This window comes from Alligator sinensis, unplaced genomic scaffold (genome assembly GCF_000455745.1).
Source record: "Alligator sinensis unplaced genomic scaffold, ASM45574v1 scaffold517_1, whole genome shotgun sequence".
Lineage (NCBI taxonomy): Eukaryota > Metazoa > Chordata > Crocodylia > Alligatoridae > Alligator > Alligator sinensis.
Genome location: NW_005842236.1, coordinates 631,163 through 644,554, shown reverse-complemented (window position 1 = coordinate 644,554; position 13,392 = coordinate 631,163). Strand labels below are relative to the sequence as shown.

Sequence of the window (13,392 nt, the reverse complement as noted above, 5' to 3'; positions counted from 1 at the left end):
GGCGGTAGTCCCCCCGTCCCCCAACAGGCTTAGTTTAAAGCCCGGTGGAGCAGGTCAGCCAGTCTGGCTGAGAAGAGCCTCCTCCCTAAGGGAGAGAGGTGGAGGCCATCTCTTCCCAAATGCTGGGATTTGGGAATTTTAATAATGCTGTTTCCTGATTTTCACTTTCCCAATATCTTTAATTCAGATTATTTTCCTATTCCAGATATATTAGTTTGTACTTTCCCAGCACACAATATATTCCTATTTTCTCCCTATGATTTGAACCTCCATAAAATCTCCAAAGAATATGAAATAACATAAAATGTTATTGTGTACATGACTAAAGGGCATGTGCTAGAGCAGGGGCAAAACAATTATGAAACTTTGGTATCTTTTTAAACAAAATTAAGGAATGTAATTTCAATAACATCTTTTTAAGTGATTAATTTACATTTCTTTGTTTATTATAAAGGATTATTCCACTGAAAGATTGAAGAAAACCAATGAGATATTGAAAGGCATTAAATTGTTAAAGCTGTATGCCTGGGAGCACATATTTTGCACTAGCGTGGAGGAAACAAGAATGAAGGAGTTCACAAGTCTCAAAACCTTTGCACTTTATACATCTCTTTCCAGTAAGTAATTGTATTCTATGGGAATTTTAACAGAGCTTTGAAAGGTTCCTGTTCTCAATAGAAGAGTTTTAACTTCAGTGCTAATTACAGATATTCACGGGGAATGGGGGTTTAGATTGGGTTAAGAATGGCCACCTGATCTAACTTAGCTTGCCCCGATGCAGACCTTACACTCAGACCCAGTTTTAGGGATTAGAAATCAAATTTAAACCTGTAACAGTACAGAAGTTTCACCCGCACAGACTGGTCAAAAAGGACATCTTTAAACATGCTCCGGGGGGGGGGGGGGCGGGGCTTTAATTAGAGCAGCTCCGAGAGTCACTTGAATTAAAGCGCCCAGAGCATCACGTGTATCAGTGCCCACAAACTGAAAAATGGTGGCGGGGATGCTTTAACTAAAGTTAATTGAACAAGCTTTAGTTAAAGTGCCCCTGGCACTATTTTTCAGTGCAGGGGCACTGATACACATGATGGTGTAGCCTGCTGGAGCATGGTAATGAATTGAGTGTGTTGTGATGCACTGTAATTACAGCATGTCAGAGCAGCCTCAGTGTATGTGTATAGGTGCCCATTAAATAAATAAATAGCACAGAAGGAGTTTAAAATCATTAAATATATTTTATTATTGTATAATTTATAAAAAAGTTTTCTGTAATCTTAATAATGAGATTTCATATGTCAGTATTTTGATTACAATAAACACTGAGATTGTCGTAGTCAGACCCTGTGAGTCAGAGCCAAATAAGGGTCTGATATAAATTACATTCACCATATTGAATTAGAGTTGAGAGGAATGACTTTGATATTTAGGAGAAATTTTTCTCTCAAAGAACTTTCTGGCTGTGATGCATAATTATCCTGCAGTTTGTATAAAATATTTTATTCCAATTCACTAGAATATGTAAGTGATAACATTTCTTAGCTTGTTTGTTTGTATATTTAAGATCGCTGTCTAAGATGGGAATCAGTTTCTTCCTGCTAACGAGTTTTCCTTTGGGAGTTTTAAATGCTGTAGACTGGAAAAGATATTTGGGGGAAAGTCTGAAGCTTTCTATGAGCAAGTTATTCAGTGTTTAGTGTTAAGTATTACAATTAATATTAAGATATTTTCTCATTCCAAGCAGCCTAATACATGCTTTATTTCTTTCCATAGTTTTTATGAATGCAGCCATCCCAATGGCAGCTGTTCTTGCAGTAAGAATTTTTCTTCTCTTTCTTTGAAAAGCAATGAAAAATACTGCTGTTGCTTCTATGGGACCTACCATTGACAAACACAGGATATGGTTTAGTAGGCTTATGCTAGCTGGATATAGCAACATTGCACTAAAAACACTCGATTCCCAAAGCTGAATTTGCAACAGCTGTGGTTTGGACTTGTGAAAAAGGAAGTAAACCATAAGCGCCATTAATGTAATCCCAAAAAGCAACAAGCAGAATGTTAATTCTTGGCTAAACAGAAAGGATATGGACTTGGTTTGGAAGTTACATTTTTGGGGCTTTGTTATTCTGTTGCATCAAATGAAAGCCACTCCTGTGCAAAGCCCCAGCACAAAGTCTTCACACAGATAAATCCCTCAAATATCTTAGACTGGAACTTAAGGGACATGTCTACATGTTCATTAATATACAGTGATTAGTGCACATTTAATTTAGTACTTGTATAATCAAGGACTAAATAAATGCTCAGTAACTGCAGTTACTGTGCAGTAGTGCTGTCAAACCCCTTTTTAGTGGCACTGCTGCTCAGTAGCTTTATAATTCTGTGCAGTAGCTTATTAGCACTGTTTGTGTTGTGCTGCGCTACTATGCCGTATTATTAGGCCACTGTGCAGCTAGTGTCTAGTGTAGATGCTTCCAAGTAGAACATAATTTTTAGACTGTCCTTTATACGTAGTTGAATGTTGTCACTATATACACCAAGATAATAGTTATACCTAGATAATAGTTATACCCCTTGTGTTGAGCAGTAAGAAATCTTCATGGACCTAATCCTGAAGGCCTCACTTGGTTTATTCTCAGTGGATGTGTCTACATGTGCAATTAGTGTGCTTGAAAATTCAGGCTCATTAAAGTGCTCCTGGGCATGCATGTGAATGTGCGCCCGACGGGAGCAGTTCAGTCCAGGGCTGCTCCTACCCTGCTCTGCCCCCCCTGCAGCAGCCAGGGGGAGCTCCCAGTTTGCTCCCAGTCAGGGTCTACATGTGCGCTTCGGTGCATTAATGTGCCATTTTTCTAGTATCTGTATGTAGGGGTACAAGCAAACGGCTCATTAGACTCATTTAATGTGCACATGTAGACAGTTACACTTTACTGTGCATTAGATTAGTCTTGTGTAGTTTGTAGTTTGGACTTGTGAAAGCCCTGAACTCACCCAGTCATTACTAGAACTGGGTGACATTTTTGTCCAAAATCTATTTTTGGTGAAAAATGCAGTTTCAGTTATGCCAAAACATTTCACCTTTTTTTTGTTGATTTTGCTGAATTTTTTATTTAAAAAAAATCCTGAGTTAAATGCCAAAATTTTGAAACATTTCTCACCACATTTGAAAATACAAAACATTTTAATTTTTCATTTGGAAATTACAATGTTTTAATTCACTGAAAAAGTCACACAGCATCAATTTCAGTTAAACCAGATAATTTTTTTTCTTAGCATTTTTGGAATTACCAGTGAACCAAAAATCTAGGATTTGCTGAGCTCCGTTCATTATTCCAGTCAAGTGCCCTTCCAAGTACTATATGTGCTGTGGTATCTTTTTCACTAATCTTCTCTTGTTCTGGTGTAACAGACCTTTGTCACCTATGCATATACCACTGACAAGAAACTGCAGCCAGCACAAGCCTTTGCATCCCTGTCATTGTTCCATATCCTGGTTACACCACTGTTCCTGCTCTCCACTGTAGTTAGGTTTGCAGTCAAGGCCATTATAAGGTAAGCAGAGCAACTTCTTTGGTTATCCAAATATGCTTCAGAAAACTCCATCAGGCTGCATGAAAGGAAATACGCAAACAGTGAAAAGGGGTTGTTTGTTCATTGGCCTGAAAAATCAAAATGATATAATGATTCAAAGAAATCAGATCAAACATTCTATTCTATTCCGTAAAGTGATCACAAAGAAATAGGATTTAAAGTCTGACTGTTACTACCATTATTATACCAAATCTTGAAGTCCAAACTGTAGTCAAAGTGTTTTTGCTTGGATTATGGCTCAGGTCTTCCCCCTCTAAGTAGCCTTGCAATAGCCATCCACTATTGTCCCCTGCTAGTGCCCCAATGGACGATAGAAATCCCAGAAGGGTGAGAAAAGATGAAAGGAAGATTTAGGCAGGATTGGCTTTTAACGCAGGCAAGAGAAACTGTCCCCACTCCTACAAAAGGTGCCCAGTGATACCATACTATAGTGCCATAGTATAAAGGTGCCAATATACTATGGAACTGGCACTCACCTGTTTGTTGTTTGTCCCTAAAAATGAGCCTCTTCAGGGAAAGAATTTCCATGAATGGAGAGCCAACATCTTACCTAGAAAAAGCTTCTCATTTTCAGGGATCCTGATTTTCTCTGCTAAAAAAAATCCCGTTTTTAGATTAAAAAAAGGAACCCAAAATCCACATTTTTCTGTGATTATATATATATATATATATATATATACACACACACACTATATATAAATATATAATAATAATATATATCTGTGTTTCATTTTAATCACAAAAAAATTCATCATTAAAAGTTTCACCTGGGATGATAAGGGGGTCACACTTGATGTACAGTGGTATTAGAAAAGATTCTGAGGCAGTGGATAACCAACAGGTTGCTAAGTGCAATCATGATTTTGTTACTGTTATAACTTCTGTTAAAATGTTCTGACCTTTAGGGGGTCCTGTTGCTCCTGAGGCTTTACTCTTGCATGACCCCATTGCCAACAGAATAAAAAGATGGAGTGGGTAGTCTGGCCTGTCAGACCACCAGTATATTAAGGAAAGATAGACAGCGAGTGGAACTGGTAGCAGCAGAGGAATCAGCAGCAGTGGGGAGAACTGATGGCAATAAAAATCATGGAGAATTGATGGCAATAAAAATTCATTATTTTATCAAAATTTGCTGTGATTCATGTCTGACTTTTCCCAAATTACAGTGCCTGAAGTACCAGTTTTCCTAGGAGAAGCAATTCTAGTGTCTCAGTTGGCAATGACCAGGGATCCTGATTTTCTCTGATAAAATAAACCAAAACCACAATTTTCAGATTTAAAGTAACCCAAAATTCACATTTTTCTGTGTTTAAAAGAAAATGCCACTAATATATGGATAGGTCTATCTCTCTATTTATAGTGGTGTTTCATTTTAATCATGGAAAAATGTGGACTTTGGGCTACTTTTTTAAATCCAAAAAATTGGGGATTTTTTTTTATAAGAGAAGACCAGTATCCCTGGTAATGACAGACATTTACTGTTGTACATTGACTCTTCAGTGGTCCCTATGAAGTGAGCTGTAGTCTTCAGGCAGCCGTGCCAACATCTTTTTCACAAAACTATAATCTCAAAGGCACAAGTCAACATTCTTCCTCGCAGTGATAGCAAAGATGCCACACACTGACTAGATATGAAGACTGAACTAACCTTCTCAACTTTAAAAAATAATCCCTCTACTTCAAGGCTGAGGCATACTAACAGGGTATGGCATTGGTGCTGCCTCTATCTGTTAAATAAGAGTAATGATAAATAATAAAGAATAGGGCATTAGACTCCAAAGCTGCCTGTCACTATTCACCAGCATCACATTCACTAAAAAAAAAATAGACAGGTTTTGGTTTTTTTTGTTGAAGTGGGAGCAAGGGCCCATCAGAGCTTTTCCTTAGGTTGAAAATTATTTCTGACTAGTGGGAAATCTCATGTCCCTTTATAAATCATTCCAGTCTCTACATCAAACTGCTATGTTTAGCACAGCCCTACTATCAAAATGGTATATGCTTTTAGCTTTTGACTGCTGGCCACCCTCAGGATATTATTCAGAAACCATATTTGCCAAAACAAACCTCACCCTTTGGAAAACTTATTTCCTATCATCTTTCTCCCATGAACCTCGAAACTCCCAAGTGCAGAGGCCTGAGGAATGTGTGCTTGGCCACTCGATGGCCTCTAACATCAATCAAATAAATTGATATGATTAAGTGCTTGCTCCTGGTTTGAGCAAGTGCTTTTATTTTGGCCAGACCCTTCATTTCACTTTAAGGAGTAGCATAGTTCTGATGGCAGAAGAGCTTTCAGACATGACATCCCTCACTCAGAGGGAAGGAAGTGGTTGACATCTGCTTTCTTGGGCAGAAGGTCAACATTGTTCCATATTCCTTTAATTCAGAATTATGTTTATTAGTATCTTCCTTCCTCATGCAGTTGGCTCAGCTCCCTGCTGGTGCCGATTGAAGAGGCTTCTGTAATACTGAATGGAGATATAAATTCTCAGTTCAGATATACTCAAATTTTAATTTGCACAGCCATGCTTTACTTTCCAATTTTCTGGATTTCCCCTTTCACTACAGCAGGTGCCTCTGGGATGGGAGGAGTATAGAGACACCTCTAAGGCCAATGAGTTACTATGTACTTTTATGAGCCAGGTCCAAAAAAGGAAGTTAGGAGTTGCCATACTCCAATTAAGAGTTTCATAGTTTCATAGTTTTAGGGTCGGAAGGGACCTAATAGATCTTCTAGCCCGACCCCCCGCCAGGGCGGGAGAACAACAACAACAAAAAACAAACCCTAAAAACAAAAACGGGACTCAAATGAGTCCAGCCAGGTAGGTATCCAGCCTCTTCTTAAAGATCCCCAGGGTAGGGGCCAGCACCACCTCCCTTGGAAGTTGGTTCCAGCTCCTAGCCGCCCTAACTGTGAAGTAGTTTTTTCGGATGTCCAATCTGTACCTCCTCTCCATCAACTTGTGCCCATTACTCCTTGTTATGCCAGCGGGGGCTAGGGGAAACAGCGTCTCCCCCAAACCCTTCTGGTTCCCCCTAGTGAGTTTATAGACGGTCACCAGGTCCCCCCTCAGCCTTCTCTTGTGGAGGCTGAATAGGTTCAAGTCCCGCAGTCTCTCACTGTAGGGTCTGCCCTGTTGTCCCCGGATCATGCGGGTGGCCCTCCTCTGGACCCTCTCCATGTTGTCCACATCCCTCCTGAAATGGGGCGCACAGAACTGGACACAATACTCCAGCTGCGGCCTGACCAGCGTCGCATAGAGGGGGAGGATCACCTCCCTGGCTCTACTCGAGATGCACCTGTGGATGCACGACAAGGTCCGGTTAGCCCTGCCAACCATGACCTCGCATTGTCGGCCCATGTTCATCTTGGAGTCAATAATGACACCAAGATCCCTTTCCGCCTCCGTGCTCTCAAGTAGGGAGCTCCCCATCTTATAAGTGTGCTGCTGGTTCCTACTACCCAAGTGCAGCACCCTGCACTTGTCCGTATTGAAACGCATCCTGTTCCTGTCTGCCCACCCCTGTAACCTATCCAGATCCTTCTGCAATCTCTCTCTCCCTGCTAGCGTGCTCACCTCCCCCCAAATTTTGGTGTCATCAGCGAATTTAAACAGGTTGCTTTCCACCCCAACATCAAGATCGCTGATGAAGAAATTGAACAGCGCAGGCCCCAGGACCGAGCCCTGGGGGACTCCACTACCCACCTCCCCCCAAGTCGAATATGATCCATCCACCACCACCCTCTGAGTGCGACCCTTCAGCCAATCTGCAATCCATCTGACCGTGTAGGCGTCTATGCCACAGTCGCCTAGTTTATTAATTAGGATGGGGTGAGAGACGGTGTCAAAGGCCTTGCTGAAGTCCAGAAAGACTACATCCACCGCGACACCTGCATCCATGGCCTTTGTGACCTGATCATAAAAGGCAATCAGGTTGGTCTGACATGATCTCCCCCTAATAAATCCATGCTGATTGCCCCTGAGCATCATTTCTGATGCCGGCCCATCACAAATGTGCTCCTTGATGATCTTCTCAAAGAGTTTCCCCAGGATTGAGGTAAGACTGACGGGCCTATAATTGCCCGGGTCCTCCCTTTTCCCTTTTTTGAAGATGGGGACCACATTAGCTACCTTCCAATCGTCTGGCACCTGGCCCAAGCACCACGATCGCTCGTAGAGCCGTGCCAGGGGCCCTGCAATAACCCCAGCCAGCTCCCTCAGCACCCTGGGGTGGAGAGCATCCGGACCCGCTGACTTGAACGCGTCCAGCCCCTCCAGAAGCTCTCTAACCCGGTCCTCCCCAACCTGAGGTCTGAAGGCGATCCCCTCGCGTCCGGCTTCTATCACAGCAGGGAAGTCCCGGTCCCTGCACAAGAAAACGGAGGTGAAGAATTGGTTAAAGAGGTCCGCTTTATCCTCTGACGCAACCACCAGATTGCCCAGCATATCCTGCAGGGGCCCCACATTACCCGGCGCCTTCTTCATCCTCCCAATATATTTGAAAAAGGACTTTTTGTTATCCTTAATCCTGGACGCTAATCCGAGCTCTATATCCGCCTTGACCTTCCTAACAGCCTGCCTGCAGGCCCGAGCAGAGGAGGTATACTCCTCTTTGGAGATTACACCCCCCTTCCACCGGGCGTACGCTGCTTTTTTGGCAAGCAGGCATTCCCGGACACCCTTGGTGAGCCAGGGGGGCTTTCGGACACTCCTGCCCCCCTTGCTTCTTGTCGGGATGGACACCCCTTGGGCCCTGAGTATTGTTGCCTTACCACACCTAACTTAGAGCTGCCTGACTGTCAGTGGAGGAGTGACCACTGGGGGGACGGCCAGAATAGCCCCACTTCTGAACTTCTGGATCTCAAGCATGCTTTCTGGGTCCAGAGGATGGGTTATAAGCAGAGCATGCTCTGTCCTGTCCTTACTGGAACCCGCTCCTTGCAGTAGTGTAGGCAAGTTCTGTGGTTACTGTATTAAAACTGCATTAATTACTTTTGCACTGTTAGTTTTCCATATAAACAATTGTTGTAGTTGCTACAGGGATAACTTGCTCCCCAAAAGGAAATGGAAGTGGCCTGTGCAATTATGAATGGGAATGTGGGGTCTGTGGGACAATGCCTCTCTTAGAAGGAGGGGTCAGTCTCAAGAGGTTTGAGTATTTTTGGTGTACTTTAGTCAAGGGATAGATCATTACATATTCATTCATGGAAATTTGGGCTTACCTACTCTCTGTTTTTCACCAAAGTGTTCAGAAGCTAAATGAATTTCTCTTAAGTGATGAGATTGGAGGTGACAGCTGGAGAGATGGGTGCAGCTCAGTAGCTTATGAGTCATGCAAGAAGCACACAGGATTTGTAAGTTCTGTTTTCTGATGATAAATTTAAAAAATGTGGAGACAGATTGGTATAAGGAGGGTGGAAAAAAGGGGCACAGAACGGACACTGAGGAGAGTGGGTTCTAGCAGTAGTGTAACTAAGGCAGAGCAAGGGGGAGCACCTGCCCTGGGTGCTGACCATGAGGGGGTACCAGGGGTTCCCTTACTGGAAGTGTTTGCCATGGCAGGGCCTGACCTTGCAGCAATCAAATAAAGGCACTCCAAAGCAGAGAGCCTTCATTAACTTCTGTCTGCATGTGCTGGGAGCAGGGCTCAGCTGACTCAGGCCAGCAGTGCTCCCCAGACTGTTTTCAGAATGCGGGGTGGGGGGAGTGGAGGGAGTTCATTTTGCTGTTTGCCTAGCCAGCACTGGAGGGTAGGGTGGGTGGATTGGAGGTGGGGAGCTCCAGTCTACCAGCCTCACCCCCATTCCAGCATGGTTGGGGAAACAGCAAAAGGACCTCCCCTCCCCTGCCTTCTCCCCCTTCCATTCTGAGCCAGAATGGGAGCTGCGAGAGCAGGGGAGGAGCTAGGGGAAGAGGATGCAGAGATGCAGCCTCTCTCCTTGGATCAGACCCAAATTGAAGCCTGATCGCCCATCCTCCCAACTCGAGCGAATGTCTGTTGGGTCAGTAAGATTTGTCTGTTAGGTCAGGAGGATCTGTGTAATTCATGGCGCTTTCTGTATAGATCCAGGAGGTGCACTTCTGTCTGCCTTACAAGAGACAAACAGGAGAGAAGTTTTATGAGCAAGTGTGGGGAGGTGGTACTTGATAGGAATGTGAGAGTAATCAGAGAGGTGACAAAATTGAAGAACAAAACTGGGAACAGGAAGAGGACAAGAACTAACACAACGTTTAATGAGGGAGGATACAAAAGAAGGGGCAGAAATATGTAGAACTCTGACATTTATTTTTTTTGCAAAAATCTAGTTGGCCTAATCAAATATATTACCTCTACCACGAGTTCTGAAAATGATAAGAAACTTAAAACTTATACAGAAACAGATATGAAGCCAATGGAGGGTTGTAAAAAGATAGCTATTGTTTTAGTGAATGAGGTCGTTCAGTAAATGCTGAAGGGAGATTCGCAGTACTGTGCCCCTATCATAACAAATGTTGAAATATCCCATTCCTATTCACATTTTCTTTTTTTGATCCAAATTAATCAGAGGAAGGGGGCAGGCTATTTTGTTTCAATGGAACTGTATGTTGTCATCTTATAAGAACTCCAATTTGTTTTTTCTTAATTTTGTGATATAGCACTCCAAGGCCATCAACAGGAAACAGCCATTGAGATATCAGCTGGAGAGTTATGAGCAGTCATCAAGGAGGCAGCCACGTCCCTTAGAGATAGATGATATTGCAATCAAGGTGGTTTGATTTCATGAATTAATTATTTACAAGGATTGGAGCCTCATGCTGTGAAGTAAACTGATCCCAAAGTGCTCCAATTCTTCAGTCCTTTTAAAGGCAAATCTTCTACTGAAAAATCAGCTACAAGACCATTGGATAACTGTGTACTTAAAATTACTTGGCATCAAATGTAGAATGAGAACTATTTACTGAAAATCAGTTCCCTGAAATGACCCATTTTTCCATCTCAGTGAACAAGTTACAATGGTGTTATGAAAGAATAAGAACCAGATGGTCAAGTATAGAATAATTCATATAAATTCCTTTTTCTTAGATCTCTCTTGTACTACCACTCTACATAAGTATAGAAAAACATTTTTTCTACCTATGTAGACCAGTTCTGCCTAGGTGAGCGCACATATCTTGCCTATCATCTGTAAGTACCAGAGACCACCATTTCTGGGGTTCAGTCTCTTCCTTGGATAGAATGACATAGGATTTTCCTCTGAAAGAGATGATCAAGCCAAGGAGTTTTTCCTTGTGTGTCCTTTTACAAATGGCATTTCATATTTTACAAAGCAAAAGTTTGAAAATGAAATATATATACCTTATACTATTATGTATATTTCACTGTATATAATATATTATATTATTTATAATATATAGCATATACTATATCTCATATATGTTATATATAGTATATTGTATGTCATATAATAATTCTATATATTATATAATATATAGGAAATATATTGTATATGTATTTCATTTATAATCTTTGTTCTGTTCCCCTTTTTAACTTGTTTTTACTTAGTGTGCCATACTTAACTATGTCTTATTGTTATAACAGATTCATTTTTAATACAAACCAGGTAACTAATTTATTTCTTCAAGTATTTGCATTTCTAATATATGAAATTATTTTGTAGGTCACCAATGGATACTTTTCTTGGGGGAGTGGTTTAGCTACATTATCCAATATAAACATCAGAATCCCAACAGGTAAGATCAATGTGTACTTTAAATGCTAAATGTACTAAGCTGCATTGTCATTTGCTGTAATTTCCATTTCTTGTGCATGTAGGTACAAGCACAAAAATAACTGAGATGGGATTTGTGTAAAGAAAAATAGAAAGACAGAGAATGTAAAAGTTCATAAACTATGTTTTGTGGAACTTCATCTTAATTCTAAAGAACTAAATATTAATAGAAAGATTTTACTATTTTAAAATTGCTATCAGTTTTACAACAATATTCCCCAACTGGCCCAAAGCATATGTCATTAAAACAGAAGACAGAACACAGAAAGGGTGAAGTTACATATTACTATATTGGTGTAATGGTAAACAGTGTTAAAATTTAGAACATACTTTGAGCAGTTGCATGTTAAGGGTTAATATTATTTTTTACCTGCACCGCTTTTACTTGCCTGGTGAGCAGGCGCATGGCCCAGAGCCATAACACCTGGCCTCTATTCCTGCTTTGGGTGAGGGGAAAGCTGGGAGTGGTGCATCCTGGAATGCTGGAGGACTGCAAAATGCTCATTTTACTTCCATGGAGCAGACTGAAGTTACCCTAGCATGAGCTAGGTAGCATGGCCCGGAGAACCCTTGCCTGAAGTGGTGTACCTTTGAGACACTCAAGGTGTGTCCACACATGCAGGCAGTAGCAGCTCAAATAGAAGCAGCGCAAATTTGAGCTGGGACTTTTTGTCTCAGAGCACATGCCCAGATATGCATTTTGGTGTGGGGCAAATTGTGCCACTTGGGGCAAAATAACCCTGCCAGGCTCCTCCTGGATCTGTAGCCAGGGAGAGCTAGAGATTCAACAGTATAAAAAGCTGCCCTGTGCTGGCCCCAGCAGTATAAAAACCTGCCCTAGTAAGTAGCTCAGGGCTAGGGAGCTTTGGGGCCTCAGCCAATTGGTATCTGGGGACACTACCCCTTGTGTCAGCTGGACTGCTGCAGCAGCATCCCAAATACATTTTTTTAAATACCCCAAAATCCATGTTCTTCCACAATTAGAACAAAAGACCACTACACATACATATATATATATATAGAGAGAGAGAGAGAGAGAGAAATCAGTTGGGCATTGCTTTATTGATATATTTACAGTGTTAAAGCAATTTGGAAGTCTACCAGTGTCTCTATTATCAAAATAAAATAAATTCTAAATATCTGTATTTTTTCGTGTGTGCTTTTGGTTTTCTTTTCACATGATGAGTGTGTAATGGGAGGATGTGGGGTTTGCAGGAGAGGGGTGGGAAGGGGTGTGGGGGAAGGCAGGTGGATGTGGAGGGATGTGGGGGAATGATTGCTGGGGGGACTGTGGGTGTGGGGGACCTTGTGGGGGGGCTGCTCAGGAGGGGTGGGTCCCCTGGCCCCCACAGGGTGCAGCCCCCACCCACAGCACATGGACTGCGCCCCCTGCAGGGCTACAGCCCCTCCACCCCCACCCCTGGCAGGATCCCAGGCACCGTGCAGGGCCACAGCCTCCCTGCACAGGGCCCACAGCTGTCCCCCTCCAACAATAGCAGGACAGGGGCGCTCAGAGCCTGCTGCTGCCAGCCCTCCCACGGTGCAGCTCCAAGCGACTCAGAGCCAGTGCTGCCTGTGCCACTGGTTGGGGACCGGCATCATTCACCGGCATCACCCGGGGACCGGCACCACTCATGTGGACCTCATCTCGCACTGGGTCCTGCTGCCATGGAACCAGCCTGGCCTGGCAGCGTGAGCCACCCTAGTACTGGCAGGACCTGGCTTTGCTCGGTGTGCTGTCCCTGCGTGCTGCGCCAGGTCCTGCGTCTGGTGGCAGTGCTGCTAACCCGCGGTGCCTGCAGGGCCTGACCTGGTACAGCTCACTAGCCCAGCTTTGCACGGGAGCAGGACACGTGGCTCCAGGAGGTGTGGCTCCTGTGCAAACGCACTCTAGCTGCACGGCCTGGCCCAGGCCAAAGCAGGTCGGATCAGGCTGGCAGGATGCGTTTTTCCACGAGGCTCAGGCACACCTGAGAGTCATGGAAAATGCATCCTGCTGACTGGTGCTGCAGGGGCCAGGTGGAGGGGCAGGT

General features: G+C 43.2%; 1 protein-coding gene across 8 annotated transcripts in view; it reads left to right on the top strand.

Moving 5' to 3' along the window:
* Positions 1-13,392, top strand: part of ABCC9 (ATP binding cassette subfamily C member 9) — a 141,432-nt gene that overhangs the window by 48,361 nt on the left and 79,679 nt on the right. For all 8 annotated transcript variants that reach the window (XM_006027347.3, XM_025208522.1, XM_025208521.1 and 5 more), the window contains 6 exons: positions 455-617; positions 1,771-1,811; positions 3,407-3,549; positions 8,836-8,944; positions 10,227-10,337; positions 11,249-11,321. In XM_006027347.3, the coding sequence (XP_006027409.1) occupies positions 455-617; positions 1,771-1,811; positions 3,407-3,549; positions 8,836-8,944; positions 10,227-10,337; positions 11,249-11,321 (640 nt within the window). The remainder of the gene's footprint in view (positions 1-454; positions 618-1,770; positions 1,812-3,406; positions 3,550-8,835; positions 8,945-10,226; positions 10,338-11,248; positions 11,322-13,392) is intronic.